Source organism: Oncorhynchus clarkii, chromosome 4, assembly GCF_045791955.1.
Source record: "Oncorhynchus clarkii lewisi isolate Uvic-CL-2024 chromosome 4, UVic_Ocla_1.0, whole genome shotgun sequence".
NCBI classification, from domain to species: domain Eukaryota; kingdom Metazoa; phylum Chordata; class Actinopteri; order Salmoniformes; family Salmonidae; genus Oncorhynchus; species Oncorhynchus clarkii.
In genome coordinates, this window is record NC_092150.1 from 55,745,907 (window position 1) to 55,766,839 (window position 20,933).

Here is a 20,933-nt window from a genome sequence, read left to right on the forward strand (position 1 = left end):
ACAAAACCGGTGGCACTGTGATAGACTGCGTCCAATTTGCTGAGTAGTGTTGGAGGTTATTTTGTAAATGATGTCGCTGAAGTCAAGGACTGGAAGGATATTCAGTTTTATGAGGGTATGTTTGGTGGCATGAGTGAAGGAGGCATTGTTGTGAAATAGGAATCTGATTCTAGATTTAACTTTGGATTGGAGTTGCTTAATGTGAGTCTGGAAGGAGAGTAGTCTAACCTGACACCTAGGTAGTTGTCCACATATTCTAGGTCAGAACTGTCCAGAGTAGTGATGCTATTCGGGCGTGAAGGTGCGAGCAGAAATCTGTTGAAGAGCATGCAATTAGTTTTACTCGCATTTTAAAAGCAGTTGGATGCCACGGAAGGAGTGTTGTATGGCGTTGAAGCTTGTTTGGAGGTTTGTTAGCACAGTGTCCAAAGAAGGGCCAGAAGTATACAGAATGGTGCCATCGGCGTAGAGGTGGATTAGAGAATCACCAGCAGCAAGAGCGATATCATTGCTATATACAGAAAAAAATAGTTGTCCTGAACTGAACCCTGTGAAATCCCCATAGAGACTGCCAGAGGTCCGGACAACAGGCCCTCAGATTTGACACACTTAACTCTATCTGAGAAGTAGTTGGTGAGGCAGTCATTTGAGAGCTATTGAGTCTGCCAATAAGAATGCGGTGATTGACAGAGTTGAAATTCTTGGCCAGGTTGATGAATACGGCCGCACAGTATTGTCTTTATTTGATGGCGGTTATGATATCGTTTAGGACCTTGAGCATGGCTGAGGTGCACCCATGACCAGCTTGGAAACCAGTTTGCATAGTGAAGGGACTGTGGGATTTGAAATGGTTGGTGATCTGTTTGTTAACTTGGCTTTTTATTTATTAATTTTTTCGAAAGGCAGGACCGGATGGATATAGGTCTATAACAGTTTTGGTCGAGTGTCTCCACCTTTTAAGAGGGGGATGACCGTGGCAGCGTTCCAAACTTTGGGGATCTCATACGATACCAAGGAGGTTGAATAGGGGCTGCAAAAATTTTGGCAGATAATTTGAGGTCCATATTGTTTTGCCCAGCTGATTTGCAGCTCTTTCATAATATTGGCTGTCTGGTTTTGGGTGAAGGAGAAGTGGGTGGGGGTTTGGGCAGGGTGCTGAGGTGTTGGCCGGGGTAGGGGTTGCCAGGTGGAAAGAATGGCCAGCTGTGAAAAATGCATATTGAAATTATCAATAATCGTAGCTTTCAGTGGAGTGTTTCCTATCCTCAGTGCAGTGGGCAGCTGGGAGGAGGTGCTCTTATTCTCCATTGACCTTAGTGTCCCAGATCTTTTTGGAGAGTACTACAAGAAGCACATTTTTGTTTGAAAAAGCTAGCCTTACCGTTTCTAACCGACTGAGTAAATTGGTTCCTGACTTCCCTGAAAAGTTGCATATCGCGGGGGCTATGCGACGCTAGCCCCCCCAGTTAAGTCTGGGGTGAACTAAGGGTTCTATCGGGTCTTAGTTCTACATTTTTAGAATGGGGCATGCTTATTTAAGATGGTGAGGAAAGCACTTTTGAAGAGCACCCAGGCATCCTCCACTGACGGGATGAGGTCAATATCCTTCCAGGATACCCGGGCCAGGTCAATTAGAAAGGCCTGCTCGCTGAAGTGTTTTAGGGAGTGTTTGACAGTGAGGGGTTTTTGTTTGACCGTGGACCCACTACGGGCAATAAGGCAGTGATCACTGAGATCTTGGTTGAAGACAGCAGAGGTGTATTTAGAGGGCAAGTTGGTAAGGTTTATATCTAAGAGTGTTCCCGTGTTCACGGGTTTGGGGTTGTACTTGTAGGTAGGTTCATTGATAATTTGTGAGATTGAGGGCATCTAGCTTAGATTGTAGGATGGCTGGGATGTTAAGCAAGTCCCAGCTAAGGTCACCTAACCGGACAAACTCTGAAGATAGATGTGGTGTGATCAATTCACATAAGGTGTCCAGGGACCAGCTTTGGGCTGAAGGAGGTCTAACAAGCAGTGAGAAACTTGTTTCTGGAAAGGTGTTTTTTTTTAAAGTAGAAGCTTGACTTGTTTGGGCACAGACCTGGATAGCCTGCATAGTTCTGTCACGCTAGCTCTGTAGTAGATTGCAACTCTGCTCCCTTTGGCAGTTCTATCTTGTCGGAAATGCTATAGTTAGGGATGGTCATTGGTGGCCTTCCTAAGCCAGGATTCAGAAACGGCTAGGACATACGGGTTGGCGGAGTGTGCTAAAGCAGTGAATAAATCAACTTGAGGCTTCTAAAGTTAACATGCATGAAACAATGCTTTTACGGTTACAGAAGTCAACCAATGAGAGCGCCTGGGGCATGGGAGTGATGCTGGGAGCTGCAGGGCCTTCTTGGTTAACCTCTACATCACAGGAGGAGTAGGATAAAATTATGGCTGAAGGCCAAAAGAACTGGTCGTCTAGTGCTTTCGGAACAGAGTAAAAGGAGCAGATTTCTAGGTGTGGTAGAATAGATTCAAGGCATAATGTACCGACAAGGGTGTGGTAGGATGCGAGTACAGTGGAGGTAAGCCTAGTCATTGAGTGACGATGAGAGGTTTTGTCTCTAGATGCTCCTTTTAAGCCAGGTGAGGTCACTGCATGTGTGGGGGGTGGAACAAAAGGGCTAGCTAAGGCATATTGAGCAGGGCTGGAGGCTCTCCAGTGAAATAAGACTAACCAAAACAGCAGAAGACAAGCCATCTTGAAAATAGGGAGAGGTATGTGTAGCAGAGTGATCGTAGGGTCCAGTGAGTAACTAGGTGACCTGGAGGCATGGCAATTTCAGACAGCTAGCAGATGGGCCTCGGATGTCGCAACGGGAGAGTCTGAAGTAACCCCCTCGGCCGGTTACATCGGCAGACCAGTCGTGATGGATCGGCGGCGTTCCGTGTCGGCAGCAAATGGTCCAAGTCAATTGGCAAAATTTATTGAACCCCAGGAATTGTCTGGATCTCTTCGGCTAGCCAGGAGATGGGGCCTAGCTCGAGGCTAAGTGTCGCTTGCTTCAGGACAGACGTTAGCCAGGAGTAGCCACTCGGATAGCAGCTAGCTAGCTGTGATGATCCAGAGTAAAAGTTCAGAGCTTGCAGTAGGAATCCGTAGATGTAGTAGAGAAAAAGCAGTCTGATATGCTCTGGTTTGATATCGAGTGATGTCTGAGTCAATGGTGATGACCGCTAGCAGTGGCTAACTGACTACTAGCCGTTAGCTGGCTAGCTTCTGAACGGGGTTCCAGTTCTCAAGTATAAAAAAAATATTAGATCCATACCACATTGGGTGAGATGGGTTGCAGGAGAGCATGTTCAGTCTGTAGATTGAGATTCAAAATATATGCGAAGAAAAAATGAGACACGGGACAAGACAGAACATATCTGACTGCTACCCCAAAAGATCTAAGTTGTATAATTTTTGCCTGTACTGCATCTGTACCTACGTAACACTGATCAATATGACTTACTGGCACCTTCTCTCCAAACAGATGGTGGTTTGAGGTCTGAGTGCCTTTGGAATATCATGAGGCTAACATTGGACGAAGCTCTGGCTGTGGGGAGCCAGCTAGAAATTGCTGCCATCAGTGAGTAGATTCTCCATGTTTATGTGAACGTTACACTCAAATCTGCTCTGCTCTTATCCACCACTGTGCTTTCAGATGGCACTGACATTATACCGTTGTCGCCCACCTTGGCTGCCCAGTGTGGATACAGCATGGACTCTGACCCTTGGGGGAATACAAAAGTATTTGTGTCCTTGTTGGGCTGTTATGTTGACAACCAGGTAAATCTTAAAGGGACATTGAAGTTCACAAATGACAACTTGAGGGGGTTTCTTGATCTGGTGTCTGTTTTAACTCCTTGAATCACTAATGCGTATTCATTTAGGGAAAATGTCAAAAGCTCTTGCAGCACTACCAGCGTTCTAGGTATTCAACCCCTGTTTCAGCCAGTAAATGTTTAGTGCATAATGAACTTGACCCAGTACTAAATTTGTTCCATAGGCGGATGAGACATTTAACCTTGGCCTGCGATTCCAAATGTATGGCGATGGCCTGTCAAAGAAGGTCCAGCATGACGTGACCGAGACATGCAGCTACTCCCGCTGGGCGTCCCGGGAAATTCTCTGTGACAGGAACTACATGGAGGTGAGGCAATCCTGATCATCCCTAGATTTTCAGGTGGCCATATCAATACATGGCTTTACAGTACATTTGGATCCTGGGGGGTGCTGGCAGGCAATGGTTGGGTTTAGAATTTACTGAGCACGCTTTGAAGACTTGCTCTGTCCCTTAGGTGTCAACCCTCATGGTCACTCCAGAAGTCCCAGTCACCATGGATGGCCAGAAAGTTCAAGAGACCTGGCAGGATGCCATCCCTGACGTATGTCTCATGAATAGATTTAGTTTTTATACAGCTGGCAAGAATGACTTGTCTGAACTGAGTTGCTATTTTCCCTTGACAGGCCGTTGCGCCAAACAGCATCTGGAAGATGACATTTCACACCCCTGACTCGAAGGTCATGGTGCTGAAGGATGCTCACCGAGCTGGCTACGGTGCAATGACTACCCCAACAAGACTGGTGTTGCGAAGCCCCTACAACATGCCGGAGACCTACGCTGAAGAAGTGAGCCTCTGCCCAAGCATCTTCTGCATCCTGGTGTATCAATTCCCTGTTAGCATGGCAGACATTTATTGACTAGAATATGCCTGTCATGTAGGAGGATAATTTTCCTTCTCTCCCCAGGTGGCAGGTGTTCCCATGGAGGTCTTCAGTGTGTCCACTTACTACAAGCAGGTTCACAGGCTGGCCATCATAGTTGCAGCTGCTGCCTGTCCTACAGGTATGTGTATATGCTGTTTAAATGGGACTCTCACTATGTTTTCATTCCTGCTTGGAGTACTGCTGTAGCATAGGGGTTTTGTCCCAGCTTCACGTATCACACCTGACTAAGCTGATTGGTGAACTCCCTGGATTGGCAGGTTCGCCACTGAGCTGGGGCAACTTAGCATTTAGGATCACTAATCAATGTGCCTATGGAACTGCTCATTTTCTTCCTCTGCAGGTGGCTTGGTCTTCACTGATGAGGTGATCACCTGGTACGTGCCTCGCCGCATCCCCCCGCTGATCTCTAGCGCCTTCAAGATCCTGGAGACTCACATGGGCATCGATGGCCAGAGGTTGGACAAAACCATGATGGCCATCAGACGCTACAAGCTGTCAATCACAGAGTCTCATGTTGTCATTGAGCTTCCTGTGGGGTCACCTGATGGCTACTACAAGGTCTGACATGACTTACATTTTCATTACGACACAACTAATAATTTGCAATGGTTAATTAGCATTTTGGACTAGTCCCTTTTCATCTGTTTGGTGCCCACTGAACACAACCCTCTTAAGATGACATTATTTACCTGATTTGTAATTACTTCATTCTGAGTGCAGAGTCACGCCCCAGATTATTCATACCACATAACCTACACTGTTGAACCCATGCTTGAGTTGCTGTGGAGGGCAGAAGACACACAGGCTGACACGCGATATAAAGTCCTCTTTCCCATCACTACCCCTCTGATGCCCAGACCTCCACATGTTACTGAAAGTAAGTCTGCTTCACTTGTAGTAAAGGCAGGCTGTATAGTGCTAAACTGCTTCCCAATGTCTAGTCTAAACAGGTGCTGGCCCAAGTAGGAAGTCATAGCTTGCTGGTCCCTAATACAAAAACGACACTGATGTAGAATATGGCATGTTGGCTCTAATTCTATTACTCTCTGCAATGTTTTGTGCATTAACACACCCCATTAAACTTAGCTGTTTAACCCATGTTGGCCTCTACCCGTTGTCTTCTAGACAGAGTTCCTGAGCAGAAGGTGTTCAACGTCCTCTTAGGGACCTTCCTCCATGATGTGTCGCTGCTGAACATTACTTTCACTACTGGGGTGCTGACTGTCACGGAGTGCAATGCCAGAGGCTTTGACTTTCAGGAGCACCGCTTCGCCAACAGCTCAAAGACCTTCTCGCTACAAGTGCCCTTCTCGGATGAAGTTGTCCTGAAACATGTAAGTCCATTTGGTCAAATCGATTGTAGAATGTGGTAAATATATTTATGCCAGTATAAGTCTCATAAAGTAACATTTTGGGATTTTCAGTTTAGAGTACTTGAACAGATAAAAATCCAATTTTATTTGTCACATACACATGGTTAGCAGATGTTAATGCGAGTGTAGCAAAATGCTTGTGCTTCTAGTTCCGACAATGCAGTAATAACCAACGAGTAATCTAGCTAACAATTCCAAAACTACTACCTTATACACACAAGTGTAAAGGGATAAAGAATATGTACATAAAGATATATTAATGAGTGATGGTACAGAGCAGCATAGGCAAGATGCAGTAGATGCTATCGAGTACAGTATATACATATGAGATGAGTATGTAAACAAAGTGGCTAGTGATGCATGTATCACATAAAGATGCAGTAGATGATATAGAGTACAGTATATACATGAGATAAATAATGTATGTAAACATTATATTAAGTAGCATTGTTTAAAGTGGCTAGTGATATATTTGACATCAATTCCCATTATTAAAGTGGCTGGAGTTGAGTCAGTGTGTTGGCAGCAGCCACTCAATGTTAGTGGTGGCTGTTTAACAGTCTGATGGCCTTGCAAGAAGCTGTTTTTCAGTCTCTCGGTCCCAGCTTTGATGCACCTGTACTGACCTCGCCTTCTGGATGATAGCGGGGTGAACAGGCAGTGGCTCGGGTGGTTGTTGTCCTTGATGATCTTTATGGCTTTCCTGTGACATCGGGTGGTGTAGGTGTCCTGGAGGGCAGGTAGTTTGCCCCCGGTGATGCGTTGTGCAGACCTGACATGCAGAACACTACCAACATGTAATTTTTTTTTTTCCACAATCTGCAGAACCCTAATCCCTTGACAACTGTCTACTTCCTCCCTCTGGTCTTCGGTCTGCTCATCCTGCCTGAACAAATCCCATTCCCCCACCCTGCAGAGCTGGAGGCCTCCCTGGAAGATGTTGGTAAGGCCACTTGGGTTAAATCTCCTCTAGCTCCCTTCAGTAGAATGACTCAAGGATGTTGGGCATCATATTACATGCACCCAGCCAGGTGCTTCAGATCAACTAAAGGATTAGATTATTTGTCATGACAGAACTGAATTTAAGCTTTACCCCTTTAGTTCTTCCCACGACCACTGGATTCTGTGACCAGGACAATTTCTACATTTCTGTCAAATATGGGAGCCAAGGGGATAACTTCCAGATCATGATGCTTCATGCTGGTTCATGGAGGGAGCTAGACACTGAGCTGTATAGTCTCACTGACAACAACACTCACGTCAGTATCGTAGTGCCGTACACCGCTCCTGATACAGTTTTTGAGGTATGAGGTGTCTGCTCATGTTTACTTGTAGCTCTAATACCACTACACTACCCTTGCAAGCCAAACTTGTGTAACAATGGTGACGCATGTGGATCAGCTAACTTTTTATTGAACTACCTAATAAGCCAGGGGTTGTCAGACTTTTGCCCCCGTTTCCGGATTTGTACATTTCCACGTTGTCTTAATGTAACATGTTTTGAAGTTTAGCTTACTTGGGGCCAATTAGCAGTGACTGTTCCTGACCATCAGTTTAATCTTGTCCAGCTGCTAAATCGTACTTGCCTACCCCTGAATGATTTTTTTATTTTTTTTAAGGCGGTGCAGTCTGACTCTATCAGAGCCAGAGTAGACTTGTTGCTCTTGGAGACCCCTAACATGTGGCAACTCAACGACCTCTCGCTTGCCTGCTACTTCCCCTTGACCATGACTGGTTTGTTTTCAATTTTAAGTCAAATGCTTTATACTTGACTAAGACTATTGGAAAGCTTAAGAGCTGATTTTAAATATTACAAGAACAGCATGTTGACTTGAGTAAGGGTGCACTACCTTTTCTACACTTGCTTTGTTGAACACTTTGCTTTTATTTCAGAGTGCTACCCCAATGGCACAGTGACTGCACTGGCAGTGAAGGTGGAATCTGTTCGCAACCTAAACCCCAAATACCTGACCTTGAGTGACCAGTCATGTAAACCGGTCTTCAGCAATGACCGCTTTGCCTTCTTCTCCTTCAACCTCAACTCCTGTGGCACCACCAGAACAGTGAGACTGTTTCTGGGCCCATAGTTGTGAAGTGTCTCAGATTAGGATTGCTGAGCTGTGACCCAGTTTTGAATTGCAGGGGGTATTTGCACCTATGTTAGCACTCCTGCGCTGACACAGGCCCAGTTGTCTAGACTTTACCTTTCTGTACTGTACATGTACTGATAAGTTTGCAGCTCTAATAGGCCTCCCCTCTCTTTGTAGTTCTTCGACAATGTCATGGTGTACGAGAATGAAATCGCCATGCACCACAGCATGGGCAAACATCAAAGTAGGAAAGGTCTAATCAATCCAGACTATCGGTAAGAATGTGCCACTATGTTGTGACCACCCCTCAGTCATATGCATATCCCTCACTGGTTTGACTGCTTCTTTCAGGCACACAGTCTCCTGCTACTACCTGGTCAACGACACTGAGACCATGGCATTCCGTACTAGGCCAAGGAACAGCGACCCCAAGGCTGATCCTGGAGTGGGACAACTAGTGGTCCAAATGAGACTAGCCCAGGGTAAAACTAGACTAGTTTGGGTGCAACCCCGTCCCAATATGGGTGTTCTATTCACTGAATGTTGAGGTTACATTTTTACCTTAAACCTAAACTTAAGTAGGCTCAATTTTTCCAACCATAATGTCTTAATAAATCTTATGGCTGGGGGGGGGTAGAAGCTGTTAACAGTTTCCCCATTCCCTGAAAGTGATGTTAATGAATTATCAAAAATATTTTTACATCTAATCACATGGCTACCCTGACTTTTTGCACCCCCCCCCACTTTAATAACTCTACCTACTTGTACATATTACATCAACTAACCGGTGCCCCTGTACATTGACTCTGTACCGGTTTATAGTCTAGCTGCTATTTTACTGCTGCTCTTGAATTATTTGGTACTTTTATTTATTTTGTAGTTATTTTTAAAACTGCATTTTAAGTATTTGTAAGGTCTACACCTCTTGGCTCATGTGACAATTCTATTTATCTGTTTTCAGAGGTGTCTTATGACTTATTCTACCAAACTGAGGACTACCCAGTGGTGAAGTACTTGCAACAGCCTCTGTATTTTGAAGTGGAGCTGATGCGGTCTACTGACCCTCGGATTGCACTGGTCTTGGAGAACTGCTGGGCAACTCTACATGATGACAGGACCGCTCTACCTAGCTGGGACCTCATTGTGGACCGGTAGCTAGCATGACTTTTGATATACAAACTTTGAGACTTGTCTTGGGCAGGATAACCAAGTGACATGACTAGGGTTGCAGTTACTAGGATTTAAACATTAAGGGTCTACTTGTCTTAATTTCTTGTTGCCACGAGTTTGCTTGTCTGCACACTGGGCAAAAAAAGTAAACGTCCCATTTTCAGGACCCTGTCTTTCAAAGAATTTGTAAAAATCCAAATAACTTCACAGATCGTCATTGCAAAGGGTTTAAACACTTTCCCCTGCTTGTTCATTGAACCCTAAACAATTAGTGAACATGCACCAGTGGAAGGGTTAAGACGCTTACAAATGTTAGACAATTAAGGTGACCATTATGAAAATGTTGGCCACTAGAGGCCTTTCTACTGACTCTGGAAAAACACCAAAAGAAAGATTCCCAGGGTCCCTGCTCATCTGCGTGAACGTGCCTTAGGCGTGCTGCAAGGAGGCATGAGGACTGCAAACATGGCCAGGGCAATAAATTGCGACATCCGTACTGTGAGATGCCTAAGACGGCGCTACAGGACAGACAGCTGAACGTCCTCGCAGTGGCAGACCACGTGTAACACCTGCACAGGATTAGTACATCCGACCATCACACCTGCGGGACAGGATGGCAACCACTGCCCGAGTTACACCAAGAAAGCACAATCCCTCCATCAGTGTTCGCAGGAGGCTGAGAGAGGCTGGACTGAGGGCTTGTACGTCTGTAAGGCAGGTCCTCACCAGACATCACCGGCAACAACGTCGCCTATAGGCGCAAACCCACCATCGCTGGATAAGAGGTCTGGCAAAGGGTGCTCTTCACTGCCGAGTCGCGGTTTTGTCTCACCAGGGGTGATGGTCAGATTTGCGTTTGTCACCGGAATGAGCATTACACTGAGGACCGTACTCTGGAGCGGGATAGATTTGACGGTGGAGGGTCCGTCATGGTCTGGGGCGGTGTGTCACAGCATCATCAGACTGAGATTGCCTACAATGACGTCAACGCTGTGTATTACAGGGAAGACATCCTCTTCCCTCATGTGGTACCCTGACATGACAATGCCATACTGCTCGTTCTGTGCGTGATTTCCTGCAAGACAGGAATGCCAGTTCTGCCATTGCCAGCAACGAGGACGGATCCCATTGAGAACGTCTGGGACCTGTTGGATCGGCTTTAAGGACACGCTACTCCATTTCTGTTAGTCGCATGTCTGTGGAACTTGTTCAGTTTGTCTCGGTTGTTGAATCTTATGTTCATACAAATATTTACATGTTAGTTTTGCTGAAAATAAATGCAGTTGACAGTGAGGACATTTCTTTTGTTTTTATATGAACCTGACAACTCACCCTGAATTCTTGCTGCTATATCAATCTCCATTCATTGTGGGGGATGGCCTATGGCTGGAGTGATGTGGATGGGTAGCCAGGCTAAACATGATTAGAACCCAGGGTCAGTCACTACACACCAAACAGGGAGAGACTACTTGAACTTAACCAAGAAATTGGTGTTCTGTTGCCTAACATTTAAAGCAAATGTATTCTCTTTCTGCCCTCAGTTGTGAGAATCTTGATGACCGCTACATAGTCTACCATCCAGTTGTTGCAGACGCCAGGGTTCATATACCCGCTCACGTCAAACGCTTCTCAGTCAAGATGTTCACCTTCACCACGGATGAGACAGTCCTGAAAGAACAAGTAATTTAGACCAGTTGATCTGAAGGGCCTACGTTCTTTGTGACGCTAGCTTGAGTCATAAAAAAAATCTAGATATAGATATATATAAACGCTGACTCCTCTCCATAGATCTTTGTTCATTGTGATGCAGACCTCTGCGACACCACCAAACCTGATGGCATCTGCTCTGGCCAGTGTGCAAGCCCCCTTAGAAACGCAAAGCCTCTCAAACCAACTGGCTCAAGAAGAGGTATGTTCATAAGTCAATCCCCCCCCCCCACATTAGTACCACATTAGTATGAACTTCGTCCTGTCCTCCTGACCCTTTGTATGATCTTGTTCTAGGTCGCAGAGCTGCAGACATCAGCCAGCATTGGATCTCATCTGGACCTATTATTCTGTCTGACTCATCCAACTTTGTTTAGAAAATAAGTGTTCCATTTATTTGTTTATGCTTCATTGTACAATTTTAAATAAATTCCGATTGGTTTAGTCAGCACCTTCAGAACTAATTTCTTTCAAACTCTAACGTGGTGCTGAGTAATGAGCTAGCTAGTCCAGGGATAACTTGACAAATGGTGTGCCCCCTCAACAGAAGTTGTTGGAACACTGACACTTGGTCATGGCAGTGAAGCTATTTTTCAATAAAGTAATACAATTGTATTAACATTTTAACACTGGTTCAACTCTTTCCAACATTTCAGGACCAGTGCTAACACTGACACAATACCTAAATATTCTAATAACTAAGACTTGACAGTCTTGGTGACCCAGGTACAGGCCTTCTCCCATGCACTCTAAGGCTTTGTCTCAGTGGTGCATAACAGTATTCCCACTGGAAGTAGGAGGGTTGCCCCTTTCACATTGCCAATGCATCCTGTGACAAACTAACCAGGGGAATGAAGTGTGTACATTTCCCATTGGCTTCTGACATTATGCCAAATATTTGACAACTTTCTCTTGCAATGTAAATCCCTTGCTACTTAAATTTCCAGGTGTTTTTAAAGGGGCACTGCACCTGTTGACTTTGCTTTTTTGGGGGGGGGGGGGCTTGCTCCTGCAGAATTGCTGGCAGAAGCCAAATCTGAGTTGGCTTGGTCGCTTGGCAAGTACACACCAGTCAAACCTTGCCTACAGCTGCTTCCTCCTACTCAAACCTGCAGGTTGAGTTCAGTTACTACAGCTGTATGAGATTCCGGAGGAAGCTTTGACTAGGTCAGTAGCGTAATGTAAATACAGTTGCTGAATTTTAAACCCTTTTACCTACCTCTGGACCAGGTCTCTTAGAGAAAAAAAGGCGGCAGCAGGTTGGAACAGCATCCAACAAGTGCTCAGCATATGTGGAAACTCCTTCAAGACTGTTGGAAAAGCATTCCAGGTGAAGCTGGATGAGTGTGCAACGCTGTCAAGGCAAAGGGTGGCTACTTTGAAGAATCTCAAATATAAAATATATTTTGATTTGTTTACTTTCTTGGTTACTACATGATTCCACAGTTTCATATTTTCTACAATGTAGAAAATAGTCAAAATAAAGAAACCCTTGACACCTACTCATTCAAGTTTTGACTGGTACTGTATATATTTTTTTGATAACGAGAAAAGGAAAAACAACTAAATTATAAAGACGTTCCTAATTTAACACATGGTGTGTATAGTGGAGTTTCACAATGGGAGCCAAAAATAAATTCAGAGTATAATTCATTAACAAAAGTATATCCCTCATCTGCACAAAATTGAAAGCTCTCACAACCCCTGCTTACAGACATACATTGGTTCTGGGATATGCAACCATTTCCTTACATAACGCCACACTCTCCCAAACACCAAAAACACACGCCACACCTATCACAATATATCCACACATACCCACATACTGTGCCTTCTGTCTACTGTAATTTTATTTCCATGTTGAATTTGTACTTTTGTGTTCCAATTAGTTATATTTGAAGATCGCTTTTCTATTTGTTATATTATTGCAATCCCTACCAGGGCTAGTCATTTTGTGTTCCATTCTATCCAAGATGGCTTAGCAGTCAGACGTCTTTGTCGTGTCCCTTGTATATATTGTTTTACATATTTTTCGTCGCATACCCTTTAAAATATTTTGCTAAACCTCAACATCTAAATACTCTCCTGCAACCCGCCTCACCCAATGTGGCGTGGATCTTTTTTTCCCTAAAGTATTTATATTTACTTCGGATCCGGAATCCCTCAACTGAAGCTAACCAGCTAACTACCAGCTATCAGTCAGCAAACCATTGCCAGCGGTCATCAGCTAACCTTCAGCTCGGAAAGCTCTCGTCAGGTCGAACAACGTGACTCTAACCAGAGCATAACGGACCTGTTATTTTTATCCCCGGATTCCTACCGCAAACTGAACATTTTCATCTGGATCTTCACAACTAGCTAACCGTAGTCAAGGATGACTACTCCTGACTAGCGTTTCCATCCCAGAGCAAGCACCAATTAGCTTGAAGCTAGCCCGGCCAGGGCTCCTGTGCTACAATATCCGGACCCCTTCTACAGCCGGTACGGGGCATGGAACCCCGCAGATCCGCTACGACCGGAATACCGACATAATCTGCCCGAGGACTCCAACAGGCCCCTCAGGCGCGACGCCCGCTGAAGGCCCATTATGCTAACCAGCTAGGCCTGCTAGCTACCTAGAGCTACCTGGAACCCTACTAATTCCACGACTGGTCTATCGATGTCACCGCTCGAAGAGGCAAAAACAGACTTACCCCCATCGCGACGTCCCCCAAAGGCTAACTATCTAGCCCCTGCTATCTGCTTGCTTGCTAAGCCGGTCTGCTAACTGCTAGCTTGCCGGGCCCGGTCTGCTAACTGATAGCTTGCCTGCCCGGTCTGCTAACTGCTAGCCCGGTCTGCTAACTGCTAGCCCCTGCTAACTGCTTGCTAACCCGGCCTGCTAACTGCTAGCTTGCCCCGGTCTACTAACTGCTAGCTGCCTGCCCCGGCCTGCTAACTGCTAGCTTACCTGCCCGGGCTGTAACTGCTAGCCCATGCTAACTGCTTGCTTGCTAACCCGGCCTGCTAACTGCTAGCTTGTTTAGCCCCGGCCTACTAACTGTTAGCTTGTTAGCCTGCTAACTGTCTGAATCGCCGTGTCCCCAGCCAGCCCAACCACTCACTGGACCCATATGTTCACTTGGCTACGCATGCCTCTCTCTAATATCAATATGCCTTGTCCATTACTGTCCTGGTTAGTGATTACTGTCTTATTTCACTGTAGAGCCTCTAGCCCAGCTGAATATGCCTTAACCAACCATGTTGTTCCACCTCCTACATATGCGATGACATCACCTGGTTTAAACATCTCTAGAGACTATATCTCTCTCTTCATTACTCATTGCCTAGGTTAACCTCCAATGTTCTCACATCCTACCTTACCTTTGTCTGTACACGATGCCTTGAATCTATGCTATCGTGCCCAGAAACCTGCTCCTTTTACTCTCTGTTCTGAACGTGCTAGACGGCCAGTTCATATAGTCTTTAGCCGTACCCTTATCCTACTTCTCCTCTGTTCCTCTGCTGATGTGGAGGTTAATCCAGGTCCTGCAGTGCCTAGCTCCACTCTCGCCCCCAGGTGCTCTCATTTGATGACTTCTGTAAACGTAAAAGCCTTGGTTTCATGCATGTTAACATTAGAAGCCTACTCCCTAAGTTTGTTTTACTCACTGCTTTAGCACACTCTGCCAACCCAGATGTCTTAGCCGTGTCTGAATCCTGGCGTAGGAAAACCTCCAAAAACCCTGAAATCTCCATTGCTAACTATAACGTTTTCCGCCAAGATAGAACTGCCAAAGGGGGCGGTGTTGCAATCTACTGCAAAGATAGTAATACAGAACTCTGCAGGCTATCTAAGTCTGCACCCAAACAATTTGAGCTTCTACTTCTAGAAATTCACCTTTCCGGAAACAAGTCTCTCACTGTTGCCGCTTGCAATAGACCTCCCTCTGCCCCCAGCTGTGCCCTCGATACCATATGTGAATTGATTGCCCCCCATCTATCTTCTGAGCTCGTGCTACTAGGTGACCTAAACTGGGACATGCTTAACCTTTTGCGTGTAGGGGGCAGTATTTTAGTTTTTGTCCAAAAAAAATTACCCATTTGAAACGGCCTATTTCTCAGCCCTAGAAACTAGAATATGCATATAATTGTCAGATTAAGATAGAAAACACTCACTGTTATACTCACAGACATGATTCAAACAGTTTTAGAAACTTCAGAGTGTTTTCTATCCAAATCCACTAATAATATGCATATCTTATCTTCTGGGGATGAGGAGCAGGCAGTTGAATTTGGGCATGCATTTCATCCGGATGTGAAAATACTGCCCCCTGTCACCAAGAAGTTAACCTCTCTGGTATAATTTTGAAACTAGCGTCCCACCTCGACAACAGCCAGTAAAATTGCAGGGCTCCAAATTCAAAACAACAGAAATCCCATAATTAAAATTCCTCAAACAAACAAGTATTATCCACCATTTTAAAGATAAACTACTTGTAAATCCAACCACAGTGTCCGATTTCAAAAACGCTTTACTGCGAAAGCACACCATGCGATTATGTTAGGTCAGCACCTAGTCACAGAAAACCATACAGCCATTTTCCAACCAAGGAGAGTGCTCACAAGTCAGAAATAGCGATGAAATGAATCACTAACCTTTGATTATCTTCATCAGGTGGCACTCATAGGACTTCATGTTACACAATACATGTATGTTTTGTTCGATAAAGTTCATATTTATATCCAAAAATCTCAGTTTACATTGGCGCTTTATGTTTAGAAATGCATTGTCTCAAACAAACATCCGGTGAAAGTGCAAAGAGCCACACCAAATTACAGAAATACTCATCATAAACACTGATAAATGATAAAAGTGTTTAACATACGAATAAAGATACACTTCTGCTTAATGCAACCGCTGTGTCAGATTTCAAAAATTCTTTACGGCGAAATCACACTTTGCGATTATGTTAGTCCACAGAAACCCATACAGCCATTTTCCAAGGAGAGTGTCACAAAAGTCAGAAATAGCATTAAAATTAATCACTTACCTTTGATGATCTTCATCTGGTGGCACTCCCAGTTCTCCATGTAAGACAAATGTTTGTTTTGTTCGATAATGTCCCTCTTTATGACCAAAAAACATATTTTTGTCTGTGCTTTTTGTCCAGTAATCCGAATGCTTAAGTCCAGACGAAAAGTTTTTAAAAAGTACAATTAAAGTTAGTAGAAACATGCCAAACAATGTTCAAAATCCATCCTCCGGTTGTTTTTGTCATAAATAATCAATAATATTTCAACCGGACAAAAGCTTCGTCAATAGGAAAGCAGAAACAAGAAAGGCGCGTTCCCGATCAGGCGCGTTCCCGATCAGGCGCATGGCTGATGTTTGGAAATTTCCACTGGCCTCTGATTAAAAGTGCTGTTTCTCCCTCATTTTTCAGAGTTAAAGCCTGAAACAACGCCTAAAGACCGGCCACATGTAGAGGAAGCCACAGAGCTCGTGAACTGGGTCCTAAGTCTTTGTATGGTGGATAGGCTTTCAATGGAAAAACAGCCTTTCAAAATAATAGTACTTCCTGGTTGGATTTTCCTCGGGTTTTCGCATGCCATATCAGTTCTGTTATACTCACAGACATTATTTTAACATTTTGGAAACTTTAGAGTGTTTTCTATCCAAATCTACTAATTATAGGCATATCCTATATTCTGGGCCTGAGTAGCAGGCAGTTTAATTTGGGCACACTTTTCATCCAAAATTCCGAATGCTGCCCCCTACCCTGGTGAAGTTAATGGACTGTACATTTGGAATATGGAGATCCTCATCAACCATACGGGTAATGCCATCGGTGTCTCTTTTCTAGGTAAGACACTAAAGTGAGAGTGGTGTGGAGCCTTCGAGGGACTCCACAGAACCGTCTTTGTTTCGACGATGGTCTTAGTGTTGCGACGAGAACGCCACTTACAGCTGCCGCTGAGAAAACAGGGAAGACTGAAGTACTAACAATAATGGCCTACAGAAGTATTTGTTTTATTTTATTTTTTATTTTTACAGGACAGTGGACATTAATCAATGTTTCAGTAAAAGTGCCGGTTTTAGCCAACCGGCTAATTTTCAACCGTATTTATTAGTGATCCCCATTCTCTTCCTGGTTTCATGACCGAGGATCAGGTTACAGTGGAACACAGTTCTACAGAAATCTCTCCCTCCAGCAGAGAGATTGATGGGGGGTTATGACCTCATGCCCATCGGAAGTTATAAGGCAGCAGCCATCTCTAGCGTGAGAGACTGGAATGTTTGTCTGCCTTAGGAAGAGTTCACAGCCCAAAACTACAGGACATCAATTTTATTCAGCAAAAACGGTGGTAACAATGATAGATGGAATATGAAGATGGAATATCCAGATCAAAGAGAATGTTTTTGTAACAATGAACTGTGATTTTAGTTGTCTAAACAAGATCACAGTAAATTCTAATACCTTGCCTTGTAACTAGCTATGCCCCAAGGAATCCAGAGAGCGTTTCATAAATACAGGAACGCCCCCTTCTACCCTGGGGTATAAAACATGCGAGTTAAGAATTTACATAGCACGCGGTCCTCTAGTCTGCAGCCAGGGTCCACGATTAGTCACGATCCCAAAACGAGGTTGAGGAAGACAAAGGAACCTCTTAACAATCAATGCTACGGTTGATTGCTGTATCTAGGAAGGTGAATTCAAGCAGGACCATCCGGTTGTTCTTTTCAAGTCACCGGTTGTCTACACGGCCTTCTTACACATGGCTGATTAGCCATCCTCGGAAGACCACTCTCACAGAATGAGTGCAAGGAAACAGACAACTAAGAGAAAGGACATTGTGACATCTTTGGGCCTCATCACATTAAGGTCACGACACTGGGGTTCAAACACATTAGATATTGTCACAGATATATTATTACCCCTGTTTTTCACAAGCGTAGCAGACTGTGAATTCTGCAAACAACATTTCTGGCAGGACAATATATAATGGTCATATTGGTCATGACTCCCGAGTGGCGCACAATGGGATTGCCTTGCTGTGCTCCAGCTTTATCCACTGAGATAGCGGTAGGTGCACAAGTTTCAAGGCAGGAGTCATGGGAAGGGCCACAGAGCAGCGCACAGAAGACAGACCTTGCCCATGGGGAAAGGAGAAAAAGGAAGGGGGGGTGGACTCAAGTATTCATGACATTAACCTGAAGAAGGCACAGTGATGCCCAAATGTTGGTAAATACCTAATAAATTACTGGGATTTCATGTGTGGAGAGTGTGATTCTTTGTTTTGATAGAAAACAGGTTTTGACTGTAGTACTGTAGCAGGTGTAGCCCTATAGTAGTAGCAGGACAATAGACTCTTATGCAGATGTTTATTTCAAGTACATTTTAGATGCACTTCCACTATTGTTCCTACTCGATCACGTGTAATGTGCTTCGTGACTTCCAAATATGTTCTCTTTGTCACGCCCTGATCTGTTTCACCGGTTCTTGTGATTGTCTCCACCCCCTCCAGGTGTCGCTTATTTTCCCCAGTGTATTTATCCCTGTTTCTTGTCTCTCTGTGCCAGTTCGTCAAGTCAACCTGTGTGTTTTTCCCGTACTCCTTTTGTTATTCTCTTTTTGATAGTCCTCCCGGTTTTGACCCCTGCCTGACTCTGGACTACTTTCCCGCCTGCCTGATCATGCTGCCTGCCCTGACCTTGATTCTGCCTGCCCTTTAGTACCTTTTGAACTCTGAACTGGTTTTGACCTTTTTTCTGTCCATCACCATTCTCTTGCCTTACCTTATTGGATTAATAAAAATTGAAAGACTCCAACCATCTGCCTCCTGTGTCTGCATCTGGATCTCGCCTTGTTGTACTTTCCCATATGATGCCTTGTGACCCCGCTCTACCAAATATACTAGTGTGGTGATGTCTGGCATATGAGTTTGTCTTTTTATGCCAATAACAAATTCACATACTGTATCAACACAGAACCCACAAATTTGAACACTTTAGCGATTGTTTAAATGCGGCGTGATACAAAGTTGGACTATTTGTAAACAGTATTCGTGCTCTCGCCCATATATACTGCCAATTTTAATATGTTACCTAATATCCAGTTTTTTATTTATTAATAACTGTTACCTAATAATGTTACCTAATATCCAGTTCATTATTTTTTATTATCCAACCCCAAAATCGGCTTCCGATTCTTCCCGTTACCCCACTAAACATACTACTTTTCTTACGTAATTTTAGCCAATTTCGAGCTCTATTGCCTCTACACTGACTTTTCCAATGACCAACGGCCCCACACACTATGCTTCGGTATTTTTCCACTACCCCCGCAATATACATTTTGAAACCTGCCATCAAAAAATACGTACACATTTTATCAATATACTCACATACCCAAGCTGTGCTCGAATACCCATACTAATATATTTTGTACTACATACTGAATGAGTGTATACTTCATACTATTAGTTAATTATAGTATACTGTAAAACACACCATAACGTTTCAGTTTGAGCTTCACATGTTTACAGGAAGTTGATGTTGCTATGCAGCCTCTTGCTAGCTTGTAAGCATAATAAATGACTAGTTTAGACATTTTACGACTTTGGGTGTTTCGCAGTTAAGCACCCAAGCTAACTAGCTAAAGTTGGCTAGATTGCTAGTTACTTCCAGACACAAATAAGAGAACACCTCACTCTGACCACTTTCCTCACCCTAGCAGAGTTGGTAAGGCTTTTTTCATATTATCCAAAGTGTTTGGTGACTAACTGTGCTGCTTGCAACAATTTAATTATGTTATTTTTCCCAGACATTTACTGAGATTGGCCATATTCAACGAGTGTTGAGCATTCGTAAATTCATCAGTTATTCTGTGCTCTGGTACATTGACGAGAGTGCTCATTGATGAAGAGACAAACCATCGGCTCCTCACGGCGGTTTAAAAAAATCTTTAAATACTGTCCAAGGGTGTCAACTGTCTTGGGTTGTTTTCGGTGGAGGTCTGGTTTTCCAACCTCCCCTAGCTGCCCTCTGTTTGGTAGGTTTGTTTTGACATGCTCTGGCGAAATGTCCCTTCTTTCCGCGGTTGTAAAAAGCAAAGTCTTACCCTTAGAGTAAAAAATAAGATCACCTCAAGATAAAAACGTAATATTCAATATTGGTAAGTTAGACTTACTGAAGCCTTACTTGACATACAGAGTAGATCCATGAGAGAAAATCTGGTACTTACAGGTATCCAAGAGAAAGAAGAAGTTACTAAATGTGTAGTTAGGGAGTTCCTCCTTACAGTGTTTCAGATCCCACTCGAAGCTGTCCAAAATCCAACTGGAACATGTACACCGTTTCGGACAAAGAGGGCAGAGGTATCGTTACCAAATGTGCTTTCTTTAAAGATAAAATAATGGTTAAAATCGTGGGTAAAAGACTTGCTGGCACAAAAATAGGCATGAACGATCAATTCCCGAAGGAAATTGCAGAACGGCGTAAAGTTCTGTATCCAGTCTTAGATTGAAAGGAAAATAGATTGAAAGGGAAACGCATAGCTTTCATAGTCGATAAACTGTATATTGATAACCAAATGTTCAGAGACACAGACTACTCTAAAGATTACAAATAATTACGAATGTATTTATTTATTTTTATTTCACCTTTATTTAACCAGGTAGGCTAGTTGAGAACAAGTTCTCATTTGCAACTGAGACCTGGCCAAGATAAAGCATAGCAATTCGACATATACAACAACACAGAGTTACACGTGGAATAAACAAAACATACAGTCAATAATACAGTAGAACAAAATAAAACAAAAAGTCTATATACAGTGAGTGCAAATTAGATAAGTTAAGGAA

At 43.9% G+C, this 20,933-nt stretch overlaps 1 protein-coding gene across 1 annotated transcript; it reads left to right on the top strand.

Annotated features, from left to right (window-relative positions):
* Nucleotides 1–3,499: 3,499 nt before the first annotated feature.
* Nucleotides 3,500–11,464, top strand: LOC139408009 (uncharacterized; the record flags this gene model as incomplete). Its single annotated transcript, XM_071151852.1, has 19 exons — nucleotides 3,500–3,605; nucleotides 3,681–3,805; nucleotides 4,026–4,169; nucleotides 4,318–4,404; nucleotides 4,487–4,648; nucleotides 4,769–4,865; nucleotides 5,088–5,305; nucleotides 5,468–5,624; nucleotides 5,873–6,081; nucleotides 6,946–7,063; nucleotides 7,222–7,424; nucleotides 7,740–7,854; nucleotides 8,014–8,183; nucleotides 8,388–8,485; nucleotides 8,562–8,692; nucleotides 9,172–9,361; nucleotides 10,922–11,060; nucleotides 11,169–11,289; nucleotides 11,385–11,464. Coding segments are annotated over 19 exons (2,670 nt in total), but the record flags the coding sequence as incomplete, so codon positions are not given.
* Nucleotides 11,465–20,933: the final 9,469 nt, after the last annotated feature.